Below are 26,124 nucleotides of genomic sequence, written 5' to 3'. Positions count from 1 at the left end.
TGCAGCATTTAAAGATAAGTTGTCAAGTTGGCAGCAATTTTCACAAGATCACATTTTAAATAACTTTAAACACCATCTTAGAGAACATATGAAAACATCTTATTTCATCACCTTCTGTTGTTCAAGTTGTGTTTTCACTGCATCTTTCTCCGTGGCACCATTCTTCCAAGAAGCGGCCGTCGTTTTCATGTCCCCCAGCCATGTCATCATGTTTTCGGTCTCCTTTTTGGCATCCTTGAGCTCCCGCACGGATCCATTCAGCTCGGCGGCTCGACTCTTCAGTGTGTCACCCAGACAGGAGTAGCCCTCGTTGACGAAGGACATATTTTGCTGAATTGTCATCAGCTCTGAGGAATTAACGCAATTACAATATGAATAAGTTGTTGTTTCTTAATGTGTGCAAGTTAACACTAATTCCTGACACAATGGGATATATTAAAGGATAATAGTTCCAAACATTTTCAGAACTTGGGGAATGATTTCTTAGAATGAAAGTCATGTTAAAAGGTGAATACAGTGAACCCCACATATTTGCAGTTCTGCACCCAAGGATTCACCTATTTGCAGATTTGTATTTTCAAATTTTTTATTTTTTTTTAAGGGTGGGGAGGACAAACCCCGAAAACGCTTATTGGCGGTATTTTCCCACTTATTCAAGATTTTTGGGGGTTAGAAAAAATAAATAAATTGTTTTTTTCTTTAATGCAATTAAAATGGGGGTCAATTATTCTCAGAGTTTTACTATTTGCGGTCAGACCCGGTCCCTATCGCCTGCTAATAGAGAGAGTTCACCATACTGTACAATGCCATATTACAGTTCATTCCATTTCATCTGTGAGTGTTTTAGGGATTAAGGCACATAAATAAACTCATGTTTTCAAAAAGCTATATATAGTTCATCTTAGGTCATAAAATTAGCTCACAATCAGAATTAGGTTAGGACATATAGAAATCCATCCATGCATACATTTTCTGAGCCGCTTCTCCTCACTAGGGTCGCGGGCGTGCTGGAGCCTATCCCAGCTGTCATCGGGCAGGAGGCGGGGTACACCCTGAACTGGTTGCCAGCCAATCGCAGGGCACATAGAAACAAACAACCATTCACACTCACAGTCATGTCTACGGGCAATTTAGAGTCTCCAATTAATGCATGTTTTTGGGATGTGGGGGGAAACCGGAGTGCCTGGAGAAAACCCACGCAGGAACGGGGAGACCATGCAAACTCCACAAAGGCGGGGCCGGGGATTGAACCCGGGTCCTCAGAACTGTGAGGCTGATGCTCTAACCAGTCGGCTACCGTGCCGCACATATAGAAATATTTATAAATAAAATCCCAAAGGCTGATGCCAAGGTTTTCCTGGCAGAGAACAACACAGTAGGGCTGGACAATGTAGAAAAATAAATATGATGTCAAGTAATGTTAGTAATGATTTGATTACATTGAATGTTCTCAATAACATTTCTGTACAATTTCCAGTACTACTATATAGCCATATACAGTCATTTTAATTGCATTCACATTGCAATACCTTCATGCACACTTGATTACCTTTATTGGTTAGGTAGGAATGGCTCGCTGGACCACCACCATTAGTAAGAGCTAACATAGAGACATGAAGACAAAGCTTAAAGTCAAGGACACCTTTCCCAGTTAGTGATGATGCAACATTAACATGCACAATAACACCAACCTTTCACATCCCTTTTTATCAGTTTACCTGTTTTGTTAGGGATCTTAGCTTTGGCAGGGGATGTGACAATAGCAATGCGACTGCATAGGGAAGAACCTCTGCTGTTCAAGTCCTGCACAGCTGCGTCTCTAGACGTCCATTCTTCCAGTAATGCCTATGGAAAAGTTCATCAATCAAAATATTTACGGTTGTATAGCCGCTGGTATGTAAAGAGCGTAAACATGCTAGTTTCACTCCTCCATTTGTCGTTATTTACTTAAAAAATCTTATCGTGACAGTGAGAAATAAGACAGAATTCAGATTTATCAGTTTGATAACTCTAGATGGTGACTCACAGTGACTATTTGGAGGTCCTTCTCCAAACTTCTAGCACTGCAATTTCTCTGCTCCACAGGCACCTTCTCACTGGTCTCCTCCAGCCACTTACTCAGAGTACTAGCTGCAGACCTGAACTCTCCCAGCAGGTCCTGACAGGATGATACCTCCTCCTCCCTGCAGAATAGACAAAACAGGTCATAAGGTATCCATCATTTCTTTTGTGCGCCTATTAATGCGCATAAATGAGTAAATGAGAACTACTTTTCTTTGACAGTGTCTTTGAAGGTGCTGAAGATGTTTGAGAGATTGTCCATCTTGCTCTGGATCTGTGCTCTGTTACCATCTTTGCTCATGTCACACAGCTCTTTGGACAGAGCCTGCAACTTCTCCAAATTATTGGCATGTTCAGCCATCTCAGCTTTCATATTCTAAATAAAAACGCACACTTCATTGTTTGTTTCAGCAGGAGCAGCTTAACTGTACATCTTTGGTGGTCTACTCACCTGTGTTAGCTCAGAGAGTTCCTCAAATGTTTTCCCTGGCCCGTCAGGCTCATGCAAATCTTGCGAACGCTTCACTATGAACTGCTGGACATTTTCTGCAACCTTCTCAAACTGCTCCACTTTGTCTTTAAATTGTTCCAGGCGTGAAACTTTCTGCTTGTGCTTATCACAGGTGTCCGAGAAGCGTTGGGAGAGGGCACTCATCTTGGATTGCAGGAGGGCCGCAGAGGAGGGCTCGGCTGTTTCCACAAACTTCTTCACTTTAGATTTCATGGCTGAGATGCTGCTCTGACGACTTGCTATGTCCTGCTCAATGGCCTTTAAAAGCACAGAATATGGTACGTTTTAAAATGGACACAAACACTGGAATATACGAAATACCATGAGAGTGGTGGACAGTCAGGGCTAGCCAGGACTTCTCTGCCAGCCTAAACAGAGTCAGTGTTTGAACCACATTTACAACCTAAATTCTAATATTTGTTCAATGAAATATGAATTTATTCCCAACTGTTTATTCTCTTCATTTTGTCCTATTGTAGCGTTTTTTCTTGGCCGCATTGCTTCCATTAAATGGATATTAGATTTAGTTTTGTCCAATTAGATTTCAGCCTCTGTGTGCTGTCACATCAATCTTATCTGTCCAGGGCCTTCATAGTAATGACATCAGCATTTTCCCATCATCTGATTGGTTGGTCAGAGCAAAACTTGTTACAGCCACCTTTGACTACAAAAAATGTCTATCGCAATATATGTGATAATCAGTGTCTCTGGTGAGAATCATGTATATTATTTAAACGGGTTTTTTTCATGTTGTTAGTTGAATATTGCTTCTGAACTTCTCCAGATGTATGCTGTTATATACAGTATATATATATTTTTTTATTTTTTATTTTTTTGTAGAGTATTGACGGTTTCGATAATAGCAACGTGATAGTGGTGGAATTAAGAGGTTGATTAAGTTGGGATAAGCCCCTACTACTAGGTCCAGGTACCAAATGCACAGCTTGACACTGGGAAATACTATACAGGGACTGTATAACAAAAACACATACTGTTTCTTTGCTGAGCATGTCTGTGATGGATGCAGAGTCCAGTGGAATTTCTCCATTCTCTTTCACACTGGTCTCCACTCCCTCCATCCATCCCATCATCTCATCCAGTCCGTCCTGAACACTCATAGAGCGCGTCAACGTGATCTGCAGCTTCTCATTGCGATCACTCACAGACTTGGACAAGTTGTCATAGCGCTCCACAATGTCATCTACCGCACAAGGATACATATCCAGTTATCATTAAAACTGAAATTATTTAAATGATGATGCAGTTAGCAGCTATTATAACATTTGGACCCTCACCTACTGTCTCCTGGATCTCATCTGGGTTGCTGAGCAGGTTTCCATCAGATGTGATTAAGGAATCAGCTGTTTTGCGTAGCGTGTCAATAGCAGTCTGATGTCCACTCATCTGACCTTGTAAAGCCTGTAGATGACCAAATGAGGTTCCCAACGTGTAATGAGGAGGACAGAATCAAAATATTAACAAGATGAAATGAACTTACCACAAGATTAGGTAGATCACTAAAATTCATACAAACAAATGAATCCCACACTTTTTAACTTCCATCCATCCATTTTCTGAGCCGCTTCTCCTTACTAGGGTCGCGGGCGTGCTGGAGCCTATCCCAGCTATCATCGGGCAGGAGGCGGGGTTCACCCTGAACTGGTTGCCAGCCAATCGCAGGGCACATAGAAACAAACAGCCATTTGCACTCACATTCACACCTATGGGCAATTTAGAGTCTCCAATTAACCTACCATGCATGTTTTTGGGATGTGGGAGGAAACTGGAGTACCCGGAGAAAACCCACGCAGGCACGGGGAGAACATGCAAACTCCACACAGGCGGGGCCAGGGATTGAACCCCGGACCTCAGAACTGTGAGGCAGACGCTGTAATCAGTTGGTCACCGTGCTGCCCACTTTTTAACTTAATACGGAATTTCACATTCATGTTTTTACATAACTGTCCTAGCACAGGAAGACATTACAAGAGTACACAATATTTAACACTAAGTCTTTAGCCAATAATTAATGACAACCTAAAATCACACCTATAGCAAATTTTATTGTTATTGTTTCTTGCCTTGGTGTTCTCCAGCTGTATCTGCAGCATTTGCGGCTCAGCAGCAATGGCCTCAGACTGCTGTTTCCTCGCCTCCTCCTCAGAGCTCCTAAGCCACTTTAGAAGACCCGTGCTGGAGTCATCATACTTCTTGTACTTCTCAACAACATCTTTGAGATTGTTGCCAAGCTGGTTGCACTGAAATCAAAGTAATGATGTAACAAGTAAGTAAAACAGTGGCATGATTAGCATTGTAAAAAATAGTATACTTTTGATCTTAGTCAAAATTGGGATTGTTCTTATGGTGTTTTTGCTAGGAAGACAAATGCTGCCATCAAGGGGTAAATGCACATCATTGCACCCATGATATTTTCCAACAAAATACCTGTGAGTGAAGTGTCTTATATCGACTGGCTCCAGAGTCCAGTTTATCCTTGACAGCTGAACAGGTTGCTGAAGTATCCACTTGCAGCAGGCCATTTTTAGACATTGGGTCAGCGACGCCACATGATTTGGCCACATCCAGAAACTTCTGGCCCGAAATGGTGATGAAACGAAGGTCGCCCTTGTGAGAGATGACATCCTCTGAGAAGCTCTTCTGTCTGATGAGTTTATCATTGAGGATTTTTAGGGAACCCGCTGAAGCACTTAACTGCTCCATCTCGCTCTCGGTCTGCGCTAACCAGTCTTCAAACTCTTCACAATCATTCTGAAACTTCTTCAGCTCCTCCTGGACACACTGGACCCGCTTCATCTGCTGCTCCGCTTGGGTGAGGGAGGCATCGTAGCGTCCTTTCAGTTCCAGGATGTTCTTCTGCAGTTTGTCTTTTTCCTCAGGAGACAGAACATTGGCTTGCTTGTCCAGAAGAGCCTGGGCCGACTGGGTGGCCATGATCAAATCCTGTTGCTGGGAAAGAATCTCCCGATGGTGAGCCTGCATGAACAGAAAAAAACAAAAACAAAAGAAAACCTTGGTACCATATTTACATACAGTATGTCATACAAATGGCATTAAGAAACCATGCTGTATACACCCAGGCCAAAGCATAAGACCTACAACTAAACATTCCAATTTGATCTGATAGCTATGGATGCAAAAATCTATGTATTTATAGTCCTACTGTATGTTGGATTTTACAAGATTTTTTTTGCAAGGTGTCAGGTTAGTCTGTATAATTAGGATTAAAAAAATAACTGCAGAATAATTAAAATAATCTAGACTTAATACAAGTTCAGTTAAAAAAATATTGTTTTACAGCAGATCTATTGAGGCTACACTAATACATTTGAACACACACTATATACGGTCATGTATGTCGTGATCATATTACTGTGATGAATACACTTGATTAATCATGATAAAATTTAACAAACGTGAATAAATCAACTACAAAATGAACAGCGACACGGTTCATAGGTACTGTATTAACCCAAATTACAATTTAATTATCATAAACTGACATAACATTCCAAACTTCATCAGTTAGGAAGTTGCTTTGAATATTGCCATAATTACTCATCTAAACTTCCAGTAGGAATTAAAAATTGTGATTAGTTGTATGTGTATAACATCATTTGAGAATTTATCATGAGGCAAAAGTGGTATCATCATCTGCTAAACATGGTTGCAATGCTGGTGAAGTTAAAATCTCCACTGGACTTTCATTTAATTGGATACGAATATTCAGATATGCCTTATGCTCTGGCAGACTCCATCCAGCGCAGTAACCCAAACATACCTTGACTCTTTCATACTGCTTGTCGATGCAGGCGTCGCTCTGCCCATCAAAATCACTTTCACTTCGCCGCAAAGTGTTTCCATTAGCGTCGTCCTTCTCTCCTTTCTGTAACTTGTCTAATGTTTCCTCTGGTAGGTTTCCATTCTCTTTGCTTATGAGGTCTGTTTCATCAATACTTCTTTCATTTTTATCCCCAATGTTGGAGATCCACTCTAGTAGACCTTCTATTTTGTTCTTGCTTTCCTCAAGACGCTCGACAGCTGCAGCCTGAACAGACATTGACAAATTGCCATCAATAACATTTTGCACTAAGTTCTAGAACATTACAGATTTATCAAGGTGATTGAACTTCTGCTGACCTTCTCACTCTCCTGTTTTATAGCAGTGGTAACAACCTTCTCTAAATCCTTTCTAGACTCCTCAGCTTGCTTTTGGATAAGCTTGGCCTTGCTTGTCGCTTCTTCCAACTTGGTCTCAAGATCAGCAATTTGGTTCACCGTCAGCTTGCCCTGATTTTCCTCCAGAAACCTTTTAGTTCCGGTGATTACCTCATTCAAAGCGCTGGCGTTTGTCAAGACGTGTTTTTGCAAGGCCTTGAGATCAGACCGGTGGAAAACGAGAAAGTGTCAGGACATTGAGCTCATTTGACCTTGACTGATAACAATGTAATGCATTACCTACTGTGAATGCCAAGTACAGTCAAGACGTTTGTCATACAGTACCTGATGCTCCTGCTGGTACTGCTGCAGGTCTGTGATGCACTCTGCATTGTCAGCCTGTTGTTGGTGACCAATCAGACGGTTCTCAGTCAAAGTGAGACAATCGCACACTTCTTTTAACTTGTCCGCTATCTCTTGGTGCCTTTCCAATATGGACTATAGACAAAAAAAAAAAAAAAAAAGTCAATCTGATTTTTAGAAATACTTGCTTAGATAGACAGAGTTGAGGGGAAAACATGGAAAAGGCATCTCCTTTGACATAAGATCTGGTATGCTGTAAACATGCTGGCCAGTCATTGCATTGGTCTTGAGAAGAAAATAAGTGTAGCGAGACATTAAACAGAACCAATAAATGCATTGGATCACACTGGAAAGAGTTCCAACAGTGCATTGTTTCCAATGTTAATTGCACAAGGGTCTCTGGAGGCCTGTGGAACATAATGAGTATAGAGGTTAGTGTAAAGCACCAATCAAGAACTAGAGTAGAGGATGCATTCACACACTGAAGAATAATGCACCCATCAAAACAAATTTTACTGGACCTTAGAATTCCATATTCATTGGTATATTGACAACTATATTCACAAATGGACAAATGCTACACAAAATAAGAGTACTTTTGTGGCGTCATTATAGTGCCTATTACCAACTATAATTTTACTCCATGCCAACACATATGTTTTATCATCTGTGATATTGTGCTGCATATCTACAACCAGACCTTCTCCTGGTCTTCCCTCTCCTTGGTGTCCAGTAGGACATCTAAGGTGCACCTCAGGGTGACAAGTTTGTCCGTCTGGTCCCTGAAGACTCTCTGAGTGCTGCTGAGGCGCTTGAGGAGGCAACTGCTCTGAGCGGGACTCAACAAGTGAGCATGCTCAGATATAAAACCCTGGACAGCAAATGTGACATCCTCTAGTTTTAGCTTGGCCTCCTGATTCAGATGACTCTCTGTGTCCTGGAACGATGAAAAAAGGAGTAAGTGTGTGTTTTTAACCTCTGCATAGAAATGGTTGCTTCTACCAAGGAAGTTTTGTGTGAAGCTTCCTGATTAATTTAGCAACCTGGATTTTTGCATGCTTTTTTGTGATGGAAATTATTATTATTACATTATTTTAGTACTTTTTTTAAAAATTATGTTTATAATATAATTATCTAATAAAAACATAATACTGTCAAAATGTATCTGACAGACACGTAATACGACAGAATATGGCTCCAGTGTTCAATAGATCAACCTGGATATATTTTGCGATGGGTAGGTATCATTCTGCAGTGCTTTGAAAAAGTATTGGCCCCCTTCTCAAATTTTTATATTTTTGTATAGGTTCCCCAATTTAATGTTTAAAATCAGGGCAAACCCGTCTGAACACACTATATACGAGCCTTCATATGTTGGCGGATAAATGCTGTATTTGGCAACCGATTCAGTGCAGCCACGGCCGCCATTCATTGCAGGCATTCATCAGAATGCTTTAGTTAAAACTCTCTACGATCACACTGTCATGATATGGAATTTACTTTGTTTTGTAATATAATAATGGATTAAAAAACTAATAATTATTATGTTGATATAATCAGCCTGAGCTAAGAGGAATGCAAAGTTATCAATGTTCTTTCACTGTTGTTCCTGTCATACAGTGTTGCGTGTTTTTGTTTGCACATTAAGGACAAAAGTCCTGTTTTTGTTTTAATTCCTCATTTAAAAAAAAGACCATTCAAGCAACAAATATTTCCTCATGTTTTTGAGATTGTAGGGTGAAAGCTGCTGCTAGCTACTAGTGTGGACTGAATGGTTGGCAACAATGGGAAAATGAAATGCCAGTATTTTAAGGGGAATAGCCCGCCAGCAACATTTTAAGAAAAAAGAGAAAATAACTATGAACTAGTTCATTTTTGTAACAGTGAATTGAACTTTGAAGTAGTTTACGTAGAAAATGAACTTTCCCAACACTGTCGGCCAGTGCACCAATACCCTGCCACTGCCGGTGCCAAGTCTGGATAAAAAAATGGGTCGGTTGTGTCAAGCAGGGCATTCAGCGTAAAAACTGTCCCAAACAAATCAGGCCAGTAACTCACTGTGACAAACCATGATGGGACAAGCCAAAAGTCGCACCAACATGTAGTTTAGAAATGACAAATTATATTGAAGGAAATAATATTGCTGTAAAATCCGATCTAATTGAAAACAAGTTTGCTGTGTGTATGCAATCTGTAATTTAAATTATGGTCATTAAAACTGCTTTCAGCTATTTAAAATGCTAGTTTTTATCCTAGATCATTTACTAATTAAAATACCTTGGTTTTTAGTATGCAGCTTTTCAGTGCTTCCACATCACATGTGTTGAAATCCGCATCTGCCATAGTTAACTCATTTTGGATGAGGCCCGCTAACACATCAAGATCAGCAAGATGTTTTTGGTATGTTGATTCCAAATATGCCTGAAATCATAACAACATTTAATAACACTGATGTAACATTGAGGTTCTTGTGTTGTATTTGCTTCTGTTTGAAAACTCACCTTCCTAGTTTCCATTGCTCGAAATAATGACTGAGTCCTTTCTGCATACACTTGGCAAATTGTACTAAAATTGTGCTCTAATTCCACATATGTTGAAGACAGATCTTTACGGATTTGTGTGGGAATGTTCTTATCAGAAGTATTTAAGAGCAGTTTGGCTTTTTCCATATCTTCAGTCAGCACATCAGCCAGTAAGGAGATTTGGGACTCCCGTGACTGGATAAAACCAGATTTACAAGTTTAATACAGTAAAATATATATTTACTTACAAACTACACTAATTAAGTACACCTGCACTATCCAATCAGACCTGATACTAAAGTACAACAAACAACACCTTTAGAAACAGTTGCTCTTATAATGTAATCTACTGTAAGCCTAGCATTATATTAATAAATGGTGAATAGGCTTTCATTTGTATGGCACTTTTCTACCTTCAAGATACTCAAACCGCTTTAGTACTGTCCCCTCATTCAACTACTGCTAACAGATTCAGGGTCAACTAGGGGTTCAGTATCTTGCTCAAAGACACTTCGACCATGGTCACAAGGCTCAAGGGTCAAAACTCACAACCTTCGGGTTGGGAGACATCCACTGTACCACTTGAGCCACACCACCATCTTCCTGACCATGTCAATCAGAACGGACCAGTATCATTTGCAAGGTAATAATTGTTGATTTAGTTCTTGTATTTGGATCTGACTGTGCAGGTGTACCTAATGTGGTTTGACTGTTGTCATTTAATTCACTTTCTAACCTGGATTTCATCTATTTTCATCTCCAAGTCCTCCATATTGGTGCCAGTTGGTTCCACAATTAAAAGGTCTTTTCTGACGTCATCTAAAACATCAGCATGATCTTGAAGTCTACCAACACACTCTAGGTAATCCTGGGTAGAGAAGAGCTAGAGGAAAATGGCAAAAACATATATAAGATGTTTCAAAGACAAACAGAGACCAAAAAAAGGGTGTCATTTTCACTAAAAATGGGGATGGTTTACCGGATTCTTGGTCTTCTCCACATTGTTGGCAGAGAGTTTAGGAGACAATTCTGTCAGAAATTCATCCTCTGAGGTCTCCTCCTTGATGCATTCCAGGGTGTGCGTGTCACTCCCTAGAGAACTTTGAAGGCTTGCCATCACTTCCTGTAGCATTGAGAGGTTTTGGCCTGAAGAAACACTTTTAAGTATTTGTAGAAACTGCACCTGGATAGTTGGTGCATCAGACTGCGCTTCATCGTTTCCGATTGGAGAATCTGAGTTCTGTTCATCTTTTGCAGGCTGTGTGTTAGAGTTGTCTTCACTGTCAGACTCCTCTCCATCTTTTCCAGTTGGAAAGTTCTCCTCTTTTAAAAGAGGGGCATCAGATGATGCTTCATCTTTTAAAGGTAAGACATCAGAGTCTTCTGCATCTCCTCTAGTTGGTGTAGTCAACTCCACTTCATCATGTATTACAGAGGCATCAAACCCCCGTTGATATTTTTCAGGTGGTGCATAAGAGTCATCACCTTTTCCAAGTGGTGCATCAGAGGTTTTATCATCTCTTCTAGACAGGGTATTCGAGGTATTAGACCACTGTTTGGAACCCTCGCCATCTTTTGTATGATGTGTATGAGAGTCTTCTTCATCTCTTCTTGTTAAAATATGGAACTCTTCTTCAATGTTTCCAGTCGGGTTATGAAAGGTTTTATCTCTTTCAGAGTGTCGTTCATTTATCCTAGCTGGGGTACTGGACTCTCCTTCAATGCTTCTGGGTGGCATATCAGACCCTTTTTCATCTTTTAAAAGTGAGATGTATGACCCCTTTTCATCTATTCCACTTGGGGCATGAGACGCCTCTTCGTCTTTTCTAGTTTGAGCATTAAAGCCTTTTCTAGTTGTGGTATGAGACCAGTCTTCATTTCTTACAGTTGAGATATTAGAGTCTTGAACTTTTTCAGTTGTGTCACGAGACACCACTTCATCTTTATGAAGTGAGGGATTAGACCTCTTTTCATATTTTACTGGAAGAAGGTGAAACTCCTCATCTTCTCTGGTTGGAGTAGAATAATTCCCCTGATGATTTCCAGGTGGAGTATGAGAGCCATCATCTTTTTCAGAGTCTTGTTCATTAATTCTAGTCACAGTACTGGACTCCTCTTTAATGGTTCCAGCTAGCATTTGAGACAACACTTCATCTTTTAAAAGTGAGAAATGTGTCCTCTTTTCATCTATCCCACTTAGGGCATCAAACCCCTCTTCATCTTCTCCAGTCAGAACAGAACAACTCCCTTGATCATTGCCAAGTGGCGTATCAGAGCCGTCATCTTTTTCAGAGTCTTGTTCATTCATTCTAGCTGGGGTACTGGACTCTTCTTTAATGCTTTCAGTGAGCATATCAGACAACTCTTCATCTTTTAAAAGTGGAACATCTGACCTCTTTTCATCTATTCCAGTTAGGGCACCAGCCTCCTTTTCATCTTTTGAAGTTTGAGCATCACAGTCTTTTCTAGACGGGTTATGAGAGCAGTATTTATTGCCTACAGTTGGGGTATCACACTCTTGAACTCTTTGAGTTGTGTCAGCATACTCCAATTCATCTTTTAGAAGTGAGCCATCAGACCCCTTTTCATATTTTACAGGTGTCCTCCCTATAAACACAACCTCCTCGTTGTCTTCTCTGGTTGGAGTAAAATAATTCTCTTGAACCTTTCCAGGTGGGGTATCAGAGCCTTCGTCATTTTTGTCAGAGTCTTGTTCTTTTCTTCTAGTCGAGGTGCTGGACTCTTTTTCAATGCTTGCAGCTGGCATTTCAGATTCTTTTAAAAGTGACACTTCAGACCCATTTTTATCTAATCCAGTTGGGGCATCAGACTCTTTATCTTTTCTAGGTTGAGCATCAGAGTCCTCGTTATAGTTTACAAATAGTGGATGAGACCACTCTTTGTCTTTGTTAGTTTGGGTATCACACTCTTGAACATTTCTAGTTGTGTCGTGATACTCTGCTTCATCTTTTAGAAGAGAGGCATTCGAACCCGTTCTATATTTTACAGGTAGGAAATTGTACTCCTCTTTTCTGGGTAGAGCAAAATAGGTCTCTTGATCTTTTCCATGTGGGCTATGAAACCCTTTTTCATCAGAATCCTCGTCATGTGTTCTGGTTTGAGCTACAGAATCCTCTTTATCTTTTGAAGGTGGTACATTAAAGTATTTTTCTCTTTTAGTTGGTGTATGGGACTCCATGTAAATGTTTTCAGTCACAGTAGGAGAACCCTCTTCATTGTTTCTAATTGTACTTTGAGACCAGTCTTCATCTTTTACAGGTGGGCCTTTTGGTGTTGATATAGGTTGGGCATCAGACCCCTCTTCATCTATTCCTTTTGGAGCAACAAAGTTGTCTTTTTGTTTACCAGATTGTGCAGCACAGTCTTTTTTGTCTCTAGTTGAGGGATGAGACACCTCTTCCCCTTCAACTTTTAAAGTTAAGTCATTAAACCCCCATTCATCTTTTAAGAGTGAGGCATCTGACACCTTTTCATATTTTGTGGTTGGCGCAACATCGTTTTCTTTATTTTTTACAGGTGCAGCATCAGAATCTTTTTCACCTCTGCTAGTTGGTGTTTTAGACTCTTTTTCAATGTTTCCAGTTGAGGTATCAGACTCCTCATCATTTTTCATTAGTGAGGCATCAGACTGCCTTTCATCTTTTGCTGAAAAGGCATCAGAGTCGTCTCCAACTCTTTTAATTGGGGTATCTGACCTGTCTTTAATGTTTCCAGTTGGGGCATTTGAATCCTCTTCTTTACCAGTTTGTGTGTGAGACTCCGCTTTATCTTTTCTACGTGGATCATGAGAGTTGTTTTCAGCTCTTCTTGTTGGATCTTTTGACCCATCTTCATCTTTCATTAGTGAGGCGTCAGACCCTTGTTTGTCTTTTCTTTGCAGGTTATTGAAGTCTTCTTCAGCTCTTATAGTTGGGATACTGAACTTGTCGTCATCTTTTCCACTTCCACTTGTTCCATTTGACTCTACTTTTCTTCCAGTTTGTGCATCATACTCATCACTCATGTCATCTTTCCCTGTTAGAGAACAAGGCTGCATTTCATGAGCTTTTCCCTCTTGGTGTCCTGTTTCAGGTTTATCCACACTTTGTGCATCTTTGCAAACTAAATTGATGAGCTCTAGCTTCTCCTTTCTAGCTAAGCCATCAGATCTCTCTTCATCTTTTACCGGTGGAGCATCATAATCTTTTTCATCTCTTTTACTTGGTATATCAGACTGCTCTTCAACCTTTCCAGCAGGGTTATGAGACCCCTGTTCATATTTTTTAATTTGAGCATCAGTGTCCTCTTCATCTTCTACTATTGGAGCATCAGTGTCCTCTTCACCTTCTACTGTTGGAGCATCAGTGTCCTGTTTTATAGGTGGGGCACAAGACCACTCATTATCATCTCCAGTTGGAGCACTAGAGTACTCTTGATCTTGTTCATTTGGAGAAAATGAGTTCTCTTCATCTTTTAGAAGTGGGACATCATACCACTCTTCATCTCTTGTTGTTGGGTTGTCAGACTCCATTTCAACATTTCCAAATGGAGCATAAACATTCTCTTCATCTCTGCTTGAGCTATAAGACCCTTGAACATTTCCAGTTAGGGCATCAGACCACTTTTCATCTCCTACGGGTGGAGCACTGGACTCCTCAACTTTTCCACTTGCAACATTAGGTCCCTCTTCATCATCTCCAGTTGGAGCACCAGAATATTCTTCTTCTGGGCCATTCAGAGAAAAAGTGTTCTCTCCATCTTTTATAGGTGGTACATCATACCACTCTCTCACTCCCTCATCTCTTCTAGTTAGATTGTCAGACTCCACCTCAATGTATCTCATTGGAGCATAAAAATTATCTTCTTCTCTACATTGGATATAAAATTCCTCTTGAATATTTCCAGTTAGGGCATCAGATAACTTTTCATCTTTTTTTATTGGAGCATCAAATTTCTCCTCGCTGTTTGTAGCTGGAGTATCAGTCCTCATTTCATCTTTTCTGATTGAGACATCACACTTATCTTTATTTCTTCCAGTGGTGGCAATGGATTCCTCTACCTCTTTTTTAGTTGGGGCATCATCAGACTTATCTTCATCACTTCCAATTATGGGAAATGACTCCTTTATCTCTTTTCCGGGTAGGGCATCAAACTCCTCTTCATCTTTTGGGGTAAGAGTACCATACTGTCTTTGATGGACTTCTCCATCACCTGTTACATTTCTTTTCATACTGGGTGCATCTTTCCCCACTAAACTGATTAGCCCAGACTCCACATGCACACAAGCAGCATCACACTCAAAAGATACACATTTGTCCACTGATATTGAAGTCTGACTTATTGTATCGGCAGCACTTTCACTCTCACTCCCATAAAAGGGTTTATTCATCACTTCCTCATGGTGTTTGACATGTGGCTTTAAAGAGTTTGAAGTCCGTAATGGAGTAGTGCTGAGTGACAGGAAATCAGTAAATGCTTGAATATTTTCATCTAAATCCATCCCATTTTGATCTTGAAGTGTATTGCCTTTGTGTTCCACTCTGACATCAGAATTGTGGGTGGAGTCTGGTAAAGTTGTTGGGCTTGAAAACGATCCAACCGTATTTACATTCTGTTCATATGTTTCTCTTACCAGCGCCTTTCTTGATGCATGATAGTTCTCTGAATCTTTTGTTTCTTTTAGTTGTCTTTGTTCTGGTTGTACTGGACTGTACCTCAAATCAGTCAGTGTTTGTTCCAGATGAACCTTTACAGATGCTGGAGAGCAATATTCAAGAACATCTATACCACAACTTTCATTATTGTAATGATTTGTTGGGGTAAATTTATCAGACACAAGAGACGTAAGAGATGATGAGTTGAACTGTTGCAAAATTCTTTCACAAAGCAGATTATGTGGAGTGTTGCTGGGTTCAAGTTCGAGAGCATAACCAGTCTTTGAAGAAAGAAAAACTTGCTGGAGTCTGTTGCCATCTTCATTTTTGACAGAGTTACCTCGTGCATCTAAACCCTTGACTGTGTCTCCAGGTGATGAGGAGCCTACTTCATCCAGTACAGCCTCAACAAAAGGGGCAACCCGAAGTGATGATTTGTCCAATTCACATTGTGTCACATTTCCAGCTTCGTAGAAATCATCATCACTGAACATTGAGATAACTTTGTGACATTGATTGGCACCAGTGGAAGACTGACTGTGAGTTTCTAGTGCAATACTGCTGTAGGGAATGAGCAGACTTGATTGGCCAGATGGAGCAGCAGTTTCACTGTATTCATCCTGCTTATCAGCCAGCAGGATATTGACTGCATTAAGTGAGTTGGTGGCATCAGCCAGTGAAGCAGATTCTTCCAAGCGAAGGTGACACTCTGGAGCAAACTCCTCCCTAAAGGAGGGTGACATCATCAGAGGCTCATGACCACAAGGTATTGAAGTGGAATGGTGATGTTTATCACTTATCTCTGCTACATTTCCTCCTGCCTCATCATCTACTACTAAAACTCTATTTTCATTGTCTATCAGCAAAGCAGTCTTCTTCTTGGATGAATCTTGTGTTTCTTGGCCTTCATTCACATTAATACAACCAAGTTTTCCATCAACAGGGTCGGGCTGGCTGAACCTTCCCTCAAAGTAAATGTCTAAATCAAAGACCTTATGGGAGGATATGGATGGACTAGCTTCCTCATCTTCAATTTTGTTAACAAACATCTTCAAAACTGTCTCCTCAATTGTCCCGTGCAGGTCACAGACAGGTGGTTCATCCAAAATGCCTTTTTCTTCAAACTGTGCTCCCAACTGAATAGCGTCATTATGTCTTGCTCCCTTAAACACATTCTCATCTGAAGTCTTATTGATCATTCTTGATGCATTACACAATGACTCAGCAATTATTTGTGCTGGAAGTTGATGGTTGCTTTCGTCTGAACACCTTGATGGTGAGTTAGAATTATGTTGGTTTACAAAAGCGGGCGCCAGAGGACTCGCTTGGGTAGTAGGAATATTGTAAGCATCATTAGGATCATCTCTATCCTCTATATATAAACTATCCTCAAATGTTTTGCAGTCTGTGTTTGTTTGAGACAGTGTAACATATGTGCTATCATCCATGTAATAAAATTTTAGATCATCATTTGCATGTGTGTTATCAAGTACCCCATCAAGTGAGGGAACAAAATGATGAGGATCAATTTTGTAATTCGTGTTTATCACCATCTCTTCTGCTTTCTCACTTACGAATGGCACCTCTAAGTCCACCCTCTCTGAAAGATCACCAGCATTGACAACCCAAGGCACCATGTTGTGTTCAGTGGTATCAGAAAATATTGAATCTTCAAGAAAAAAAATTATCATTTTAGTTAACTGCTTGTCAAGTATTAAAACCCTGTGTTGAGACTTTGACTCGATGTAACTGTTGATCTTTAGGTAAGATATAAAGAGCTGCTTTGTCTCTGAAAGAGTGAAAACATCTCCAGCATGGCTACACCCATCTACTCTGAGTTTTCTACACATGAGCCAAGAAGAAAACCTTTCATTAAGGCGATCAACATCAAGACACTCATATGGGATTTCGATGGATTTTAAAATCTCTGCCGTGTAAACGTCAATGTAACCGTTTTGCACGGCAGAACTGATATCCACGACCTCAGAATTTTCTGTAATGTAGAAAGCTGCTATTTTCCCTCGATTGCTGAGCAGCCTGCTGTCAAACACATCAGTGATGCCATTCTCATAGTACTCTGATGATGCGGCACTAAATTGTGATTCATTCGAACGAGGTAACACAAGGCCTATGAACTGATGGCTGCTCCCAAGCATGATGAGTGTACTACTGAAGCTCATTAAATCACATTGAACCTCAGCATCAACCTTTAGTCCATCACCATTGTGTAAGTTCCCAGTTGAAGAAGTAACTACTTGTGTTGCACTTGAATTATCCTCTTCTGTTGGGTCAGCAACATTCCCCTCAGTGGGATACAGCGTTGATATTCTGTCCAGATCACAGACAGACGTCAAGGTGTGAACAGCCCTCTCTGGTGTCAGCAATTTATTTTCAATTATGCACTTTAATATCAGTCTATTAGCTTCCATTGCTTCTAAATGTGACTCATTTGCAGTAGAATGGTCAGCCATCATTTTCTGGCTGGTGTTTTGCCTCTGAAGAACGTTAAGGTAGACTGAAGCAGGAATTAGCCCTTCCTGAAACGCCATCTCAAGGCTCACTGTATTACCTGAGTAAGCCACATTCAGTCCATTACTGACTTGCTTGACCTCTATCATCTTCAAGACAAGGTCTTCCAACATGGATGCTTTCTTCATTGCTGTTGCGACGTCACAGATGGACACCGAGGTCACATGTGAATCCTCTATGCACTTGTTCTCCATATTTAACTCCTGCAAATGATTCCCAGTTGTAGATTTGTCAGAAGCATCTTGTTTGACAACATCATTCCAGTAGAGATGGGGTTGAGACTGAGCCAGGTCAGAGGTCGGAAGGAGGAGGCCTATTATGTCATGACTGAGGCCGTCTATTGCCTGGGTCCAAATACAGTCAATGCTGCGGGTGGATTTCACATCCTATGAAAAAGGAGAATACCAGTTATCATTGAACTGATTATTATGACACTAAGTATTCAAAATCAAGGCAAATGTGTATACTCACCAGTAGACCAACATGTTAAAGATCACGTGCACAAGTTCAACACTGTATCAGCGTTGCATCAAGAAAGTGTCAGGTTGTCAGCATATAGTGAAACCAATCATGCTTCAACTTGTTGCAAAAGGTGTTTGTTAGTCACATAAGACAGTGGACAGTTTGATGCATCAACCCTGTTAGCCAGTTGAATATCAGCATATTGACTGAAAAACTGGCATGGATTAGCATGTTTACAGCATACTCAAATGTCTGGTTGCAAATATTATAATGCAGCTTTTTCAAATGTAAACACTCTTGAATTATCTAATGCAATATTCAGACAGATATAAGTATGAACGGCAACCAACTGTTACGAAGAAGAAGGAAAAGGGTTTGTCATGCAATGCACCATCAAATGGCACTCCTGTTGAGGCCATTACGACATACAAAAGTAACCCATTCAACAGAAGAAAAAGCCCAACTTTCCACCTCATTTGCAGGTGTGCGATGATCAGAACAATGCTGGGATAGTTCACTGTAAGCCTGGCTGAGGTCCTTCAACTGTTCCTGGGCTTTTTCACTCTCCTCTTCTGTCATCCTGAAAGTAAAAAAAAAATGAGATTCCAAATTTACAGTACATATTGCATGTACAGTATACTGTGTTGTACGTGTGTCAATTATGTAACTGCCTGACTTACTTTTCACAGTGTTTGTTCAGCATCATTTCTGTTGCCCTAATCGCTTCTGCAATCTGCTCTTTCTTTGTAACCATTTCCTCCACTGAGATCTACAGGTGGCAAACATTCACTTGTCAATAGTTTTATCAATACAGTACAAACTCAAATCATTAAAGTATTCTATACATTTTTATTTGGTTAAATACCCTCATGGGCCACAACATTAGGTGCACCTGCATAATCTAATGAGATCAAACACTAGCACTAAATGCCATTACAAGGAAAACAATTCTCAGTTTAGTCCTGTGAGGTATTCATTTAATGTTTATTACTGTGGCTGTATAGCACTGGCGTATAACTACATCACACTGAGTAATTTTTCTTAATATTTTGCCCCTCTCATGTAGCTAAATATAATACATAATTACTAGTCTGAACGTAGTGTTAATTTAATACCTCAATCAAAAGAGAGCACTTATTGTACAAGACACGATCTATAATGGATGTTGTTTTAGATCCCAATATATTGTGCACTTAATATTTTAGCCAGTCAGTCCATATCCATCATCTATTGTAGTAACGAGGAGAATAATAGTATTGCACAAAATAATGCAGTAAAACACATGAATGCTGCACAGCCCTTGAAATATTAAAAGTGTAATTTACTTTAGTTAATTATGAGACTATGATGTGGGGTATTTAACTATTAAAGGATAATATGAACAAATATGCCTGTGATTCTCTGTACCACTAATCCTCACTGGGGTCACGGGTGTGCTGGAGCCTATCCAAGCTGACTTTAGGTGAGAGGCGGGGTACACCCTGAAGTTGTCACCAGCCAATCGGCACAGATAGACAAACAACGATTCGCACTCACGTTCACACCTACGGATAATTTAGTCGTCAATAAACCTACTATGCATGTTTTTGGAATGCGGGAGGAAATCAAAGTATCCTGAGAAAACCCATGTAGGCATGGGGAGGACATGTAAACTCCACACGGGAAGGTCAGAACCTGGATTTGAACCCAAAAAACTGTACTGTGAGGCTGATGTGCTAACCAGTCGTCCACAGTGTCGCCCGTTCAAATATTAATAGGGAAAAAATATCTGCTCACATGTCTGCCTACTCCAATATGCAGTATAATGAGTTGCCAAATTTTGTTTTACGGAATGCAAATGGTGACAATGATTTCCCACAAACTGTAATGTTGTGTTCCAACATCATAACTAATATTGTGAATAAAATTATGCATTAACTATAGAACTGCATTGCAATATGTAAAGCATGAAAACACTGGCATTAACTGGTTATTGGTATTTCTGAGTGTAAGATTGAAATACTGAATTTTTGATATTGCAGAGGGGCTTTCATGTCTCAAATTAATTTCAAGTTAGTTTGGTCTGAAACATGGGTGCTTGTGCAACAGAAAGGGGTGGTTGTATCAGATGGGGCATTTGATATGATTAACAAAGTATCCCTTTCAAATGTAAAATACATTGAATAAGTAGATCAGAAAGAAGATGTTTTTAATAAAAATCACATGAGATAGAAAATGCCTAATTGGATATGAAGAAAAATCCTCAAAGTATTGTTTTTATCAAGCCACAACAACAACAACAACGACGACAATGCAAATACACATTATTACCTGAGGGTTATTTGAAGCATCTGTGTTGGCATTACTATCTTTCAAAGCATTTCCCTCATTGCTCACATTCTGTTTCACATTAGACATCCAATCTAATAGTTTTCTAACTTTATCACCATGCTCTCGCTTCTCTTCATCCACAGATCTCTGGAATCAGAACAGGTTGATGGTGTGAGAATATCAGCTATTCGTAAAGAAAAGCAAAAGTGTTGAATCTCACGTTCTTCAAATAGTAAATTCACATTACAAAACAGAACTGAACAATGGCCAGAGGGTAAACAGACCAAGATCAAATAGTACAGAGGTTCAGGTCTTACTTTTGTGCTTTGGTCAGTACAAATGGAAAGGCATTTTCAAATGAAGATGATTCCTATTAAACTATAAACCAAATAAGTAAAAACTCAAAAAGTAGCCAATAAAGAACTCAGGTTTTCTGCAAAAGGATGGACAAGGCTATTAGAAAAAAGGGTGTTAACTTACAGTATCCAAAAACTGTAGCAACATCAAATGAAGGCAAATGTAAAGATTCCACATTGAAGTACAGTAAATGTTGTTTAAAGGTAAAACATATTTTAGCTACACACAGAGCCAAAAATAAGTCTTTTTTCCAGCGTTCCCTTTTTAACAAGAAAGCCCATAAGTTTTTATTTCAAATTTCTGTAACGTGAAGTTGATAAGGCTCCAAAACCTTGAGCTTTAGCAGCCTCCAGTAATCTTAAACCAGTGTGGCGGTCATAAACACTTCTTTCTAGCGCTTCTTTGAATGTGATTCGCCTCTTGGTCTTTGGACAAGTGAGGCGTTTGGTGTGGGACTTCTCATCTTTGATGGCTGAGGCCATGGCTTTGTCAATGAGGCCCCTCTGAATGACTTCCTCCAGCGAGACTCTGTCGTGAGTGTCGGGGTTTATCAATCCGCCAGTCAGAAGCTGGAACTCAATACAGCGAGCGCTGACATCCTTAGGTAAGAGGTTTTCCTGGACTGCCTGAGTGATCGACACAGGCTTTGCAGTCTTGGGGTGAGTGATGCCATTGAATGCTTGCTCAAACTGCTGTAGTTGCTGAGCAAATTTCTCATTTAAAAGACCTTTACTGACTGCATCAGTAGCTTTAAGTTTTTCCCCAGAAAAGGGATCACAAATACCTCCGGTGCAGGCCTGAGCCTCCAGCAATCTCAAGGCAGTCGTCCCATCAATAAGGCCCTGTTGAAATCCCTGAAGAACAGACAGCCTCTTCTTCTGGGTGAGGTCCCAAAGACCTGCAATGGGGCTGTTCACATCCTCCACAACAACCATTCTTGAAAATATTATGTCGGCAATCTCGTAGATACTAAGAAGGTCACTCCTATACCGTTCTAGCTCAGACGGTTCAAGAAATCTTTGACTAAGCGCAGACTCTAGACAAAGCTTTCTTCCATTTTTGACATCGGTGATGATGTGACGCAAACCTCCGCTGGCATCATCATCGGTCGTCTCGTGCCATTCACTCTCCTGTTGCGACAGAAACAAATAGGTCTGCTTGTTGATGTGTTTCTTCTTGAAGGCTTCATGTGCAGACATCTCAGTGCCACAGCTGCTGCTGACAACAGACACTCGGTGTGAACTTGTGGGAGAGCTATTTGTAAGGTGCCTGTCCCCAAGTGGAAGGAGAAAGACCCCCCCGTCAATGTCATAAAGACATGCCTTTAGTATTTCAGAGTAGTATGCTTTCTGGCCTGTATCAGGGTTGTGAAAACCTTTGGGGTTGCGGACGGGATCATACAAAATTTGAAGAGTCTCCTTGTTTAGAAAGCCATGCTCAATAGCAATGGTGGCTGGCATTCTGAAACCACCCTCTGGGTTAATCACGCCACCAGTGGCTATCTGTACTTCAAGGATCTTCTTTCCTTTGTATCGCTCAAGAATATTCTCCTCCATCGCCTGGAACACAGACAGCTTTTTGCCAGCGTGGATATAGCCACTAAAAGCTTTCTCAGCCTCCAGCAACTTATCTTTTAAGCTTAATTCAAAAATTCCTCTCTCCAGAGCCTCGTCCAGAGAATATATCTGACCTGTGGTCAGATCAGTGAGGCTTCCCGTTGCTGCCTGAGTTTGCAGAAACTCCACCGCATACATCTTTGCCAAGAAACCCTTCTCAGCTGCCTCTAAGAAGGAAGCCTTTTTTTTACTTGACTCCACATAAACTCCAGCAATGGCAGTTGGTTTGTCAACATAGGGCGCAATTGATGCTTGCACCTTGTCTATTGTGGTAAGTCCCAGCTCTAATTTATCGAAAATCTCTTCATCCAAAAGCTTATATTTGATTAGGTTTTGAAAGGTCGTGCTTCTTTTGAGATCTGTGAGATTCAATGCAGTTGTATTCCACAAGCTGAGACTGTCTCTACTTTCTGTAGCACTGTTCAATGGTGTAGCGCTTGCTTCAGGAGTTTCTTTGAGCTGATAAGTTCTTGTCGTAAAGATGCTGTGTTTTTCTCTCTGGTAGTCTGTAGGTGCACACAGGGCCATGAATCCCTGCGTATTGGGGATGAGACTCTTACCCGAGTAAATCTGATACGTTTCAGTTGCATTTTCTTTTTGTAGAAATGTGGGATTTTGAGAAATTGAATTCAAAGTTGTCTGACTCGGAATGACTTTGATTTCACCTCGTTTGAAATCATTAGGAATGTCTTCTTTCTGCAATGTTGGCATCTGTGAATTGGAAATTAGAAAACCTTTCGGTTAGAAATAACTATGAAAGGACAAAAGATTTTGTAGCGGTAAATTGACTGGTGTCTGTGTGACAAAGACTTCATCCCATACCTCTGAGGAGCTTTTCATTTGGAGAATCTCCTCCTTGCTGCATTGTGGCTCCAGATTCTGCGTGGCTGTATAGTGTGTCTTCAGGATAGCATCCTCCAAGTCTTTCATAGATTGATGGCCGCCATTGGTGACTTTCTGTTTCCTAAACCTCTTGTTTTCTTTCTCCATTATAACACCCTGAAGAGTTGTAACATCTTTGGTGGACTTAAATTGTTCAGAATGAGAGCTTGCTCCCTTTGGCGTCAGTTTGCAATTAACATCTCTCAGAAGCTGTGTTGAACGTTCCTTTCTTTGTGAAGCATTCGACTTTGAGTATAATTTGTCCTCTTCAAGTTGAACATTTTGCAATCTTGTTTTTAGTAAATCTTGGTCATGCATATTTTTTTCTTGCTCCAATTTGTCTATTCTGATCTCAACTTGCTGCTTTAATTCTGATGTATTTTGTAGGGCTGATTTCAATACTTGAACCTCCTCCTTGAAATACTCGGTGCGCATCTTTTGTAATTCTGTACCATGCGAACGTTTTGACACATTACTCTCACTTGGTATTTCTGACTCTGCTAACATCACATTCTTTTCCATTTCTTTCTGCATTAACATCAGATGCCTTTCGTATCCCTGTCTCTGAAGTTCCATCTTACTTTTCAACTCCTCAAGCATTCTCTTGCACTTCCCGACTTGTTCCTCCATCAGCTGGGTCCTCAGCCAGAGCAAAGAATTCTCTTTTTGTATTCTCTCAGCTTCTGCTTGGTTACACGGCAGCTTTTCCTTTAGCAATTTGATTTCAGACTCCAATGACACACTTTTCTTTAAAGCATCAGTTTTCTCTTTCTTAAGGACTGAATTTTCGTGTTGGATACATGATTGGGATTGGTCTGATTTAGACATTTCTTCTGTCAATGTTTTATTTTTCTGAAGCTCACATTCAAGCTGCATTATTAGAGATTCTTTGTTTTTTCTTTCTTTGCTCTCTTTAGCTAATTCCTCTTTTACCGTCTGCAGAGAAGAGATCAACTCTGAGACTTTAACATTCAAATTTTCTGCATTTTCCGCTGCAGCTTTTTTCCCCATCTGCAAAACAAGAATCTCCTGCTTTAAATTCCCTGTCATTTTGTCTGAGCTCCTTGTTGGCTCCTTGACATTGTGCTCATATCTAAAAAGCTCGTCTTCTAATGCGTTCACTTTGCTGAGATGTTTGTTAATCAAAGAAGATCCCCTCTGAATTTCTGCATTTTTGTTTTTCAACATTGTGTTCAAATCGTCAATTTCAACACTTTGCATGTGGACCTTCTGTTTTGCTACTTCCTTCTCTGCTAAAGCAGACTTCAGATCTGATTTCAGCGCTGTTATTTCTCTCTGGTAGTTTATGACATTGCAGTTGAACGTAGAGTTTTGTTCAGTTAAGGTCTTTACATTCTCGCTGTGATCCTTTAATTTTACTTGAAGCTCATGGGCGTTCTGGGATTTTGTATAGAGCTCCCCCTCAATAATTTTGATCTGTGATTTGGCTGCTTCTACCTGAGACTTTAGAATTTCAATTTTTTGATCTTTTCTGTCTATTTCCATTACCGCCTGATCATTTTTGTCCCTTGTATTCTTCAAAGTATTTTCCAAGTCAGCATTTACCTGCTTCGACTCATCTGCTTTCTTCTGCAACTGAGAAGCCACAAATTCACAATTTTGAATTCCTGCCTCGAGACTTTTACATTTGAACAAGCACTCCTGCTCAGATCTCTTCATTACTGCAAGTTCCTCCTTTGCCTCTTGAAGTTGTTCTTTCCAGTTCTGAGTTTCACTCTTTAGGGACTTCATCTTTTGCTCTAAATAGGATCTTTCTTTTTCCAGCGACTCGGTATGTAGCTGAAAAGCTTTCAGATCACTGTCGGATGACTTGTTTACTCTTCTAAGATCAGTGCATTTAAAATTAAGCTGATTTATTACCACCTGCTTAGAAGCTAGTTCTTCCTCTAAATGGCTAATCTTTTGAATGTTTTCCTGATCCAATGAGCTCCTTCTGTGAATTTCTCCTTGAGTAATTTTCAGCTGCTCTTTGAGACCTTCAACTTCTGTATTTTGGAAAAAAGTATTTTGCTCTAGTGAGGATTTTGCCCTGTGGAGAGATCTGACTTCCTCTTGTAGTTCAGAGATGGTTTCCTGCATGGCAAGTGTCTGCTCATGAAGATCTTCTAATTTCTGTCTCAGGCTGAACCTCTCTGCTTCCATGTCCAGCTGAAGCTTCTTGAGTCTGTTATCTTTATCATCCAACAGCTTTTTATAACTTTGAGCTTTCTCCTCAGACATTTCTGCCCGTTTCTGGACCAATACTAACTCATCACACTTTTGCTGTAAATCCTCTTTTACTCTTTGATATTCTCTAAGTATATTTGATTGAGACTCACTGGAATGACTGACTAATGGTAAAAACAGCTGAGCATGGACTTCACTTTGAACATTTTCCTTTTTAATTTCCCCCACTATTATTTTCCTCTGAAATGTGGGGCTCTGATGAATAAGAACTTGGTTTTCATTTACAAGGTCCTCCAGTTTCCTCTGAGCCATGGAGCACTTGGCCTCTGCCTGCTCAAGTAACAGTTTAGAATGACTTAGTTCCTGCTCACGAGCAGCTTTATCAGCCATTACCATCTCCAATTTGGCCTGGCATTGACAGACATCATGCTCAAGCTGTGATTTCTGAAACGTTAGATCATCATTCATCCACTGCTGTGTTTTTACTTCTCCTT

The 26,124-nt window shown here is 40.3% G+C and overlaps 2 protein-coding genes across 31 annotated transcripts in view; both read right to left on the bottom strand.

Annotated features, from left to right (window-relative positions):
• dst (dystonin) overlaps positions 1-26,124 on the bottom strand; it is a 138,307-nt gene that overhangs the window by 45,694 nt on the left and 66,489 nt on the right. For 27 of the 30 annotated variants that reach the window (XM_061789438.1, XM_061789423.1, XM_061789420.1 and 24 more), the window contains 21 exons: positions 20,589-20,735; positions 18,959-19,047; positions 18,750-18,858; positions 10,613-18,202; positions 10,370-10,516; positions 9,613-9,828; positions 9,389-9,532; positions 7,812-8,048; positions 7,094-7,246; positions 6,731-6,964; positions 6,372-6,638; positions 5,018-5,566; positions 4,654-4,830; positions 3,868-3,991; positions 3,565-3,773; positions 2,513-2,830; positions 2,271-2,437; positions 2,027-2,183; positions 1,719-1,845; positions 1,550-1,600; positions 112-347 (listed from right to left, as the gene is read on the bottom strand). In XM_061789438.1, the coding sequence (XP_061645422.1) occupies positions 112-347; positions 1,550-1,600; positions 1,719-1,845; positions 2,027-2,183; positions 2,271-2,437; positions 2,513-2,830; positions 3,565-3,773; positions 3,868-3,991; positions 4,654-4,830; positions 5,018-5,566; positions 6,372-6,638; positions 6,731-6,964; positions 7,094-7,246; positions 7,812-8,048; positions 9,389-9,532; positions 9,613-9,828; positions 10,370-10,516; positions 10,613-18,202; positions 18,750-18,858; positions 18,959-19,047; positions 20,589-20,735 (11,448 nt within the window). The remainder of the gene's footprint in view (positions 1-111; positions 348-1,549; positions 1,601-1,718; positions 1,846-2,026; positions 2,184-2,270; positions 2,438-2,512; positions 2,831-3,564; positions 3,774-3,867; positions 3,992-4,653; positions 4,831-5,017; positions 5,567-6,371; positions 6,639-6,730; positions 6,965-7,093; positions 7,247-7,811; positions 8,049-9,388; positions 9,533-9,612; positions 9,829-10,369; positions 10,517-10,612; positions 18,203-18,749; positions 18,859-18,958; positions 19,048-20,588; positions 20,736-26,124) is intronic. The other 3 variants (XM_061789418.1, XM_061789431.1, XM_061789442.1) reach the window with 3 other exon arrangements.
• LOC133485553 (desmoplakin-A-like) lies at positions 20,674-26,123 on the bottom strand. Its single transcript, XM_061789448.1, has 2 exons — positions 23,384-26,123; positions 20,674-23,272 (listed from the first exon to the last, which is right to left on the bottom strand). Exons 1-2 carry the CDS (start codon positions 26,096-26,098, stop codon positions 21,233-21,235), a joined length of 4,755 nt encoding a protein of 1,584 aa, XP_061645432.1. The 5' UTR covers positions 26,099-26,123; the 3' UTR covers positions 20,674-21,232.

Source organism: Phyllopteryx taeniolatus, chromosome 11 (genome assembly GCF_024500385.1).
Source record: "Phyllopteryx taeniolatus isolate TA_2022b chromosome 11, UOR_Ptae_1.2, whole genome shotgun sequence".
Classification (NCBI taxonomy): Eukaryota; Metazoa; Chordata; class Actinopteri; order Syngnathiformes; family Syngnathidae; genus Phyllopteryx; species Phyllopteryx taeniolatus.
Note: the sequence above shows the minus strand (reverse complement) of the source record. Positions and strands in the feature narration are given on the sequence as shown.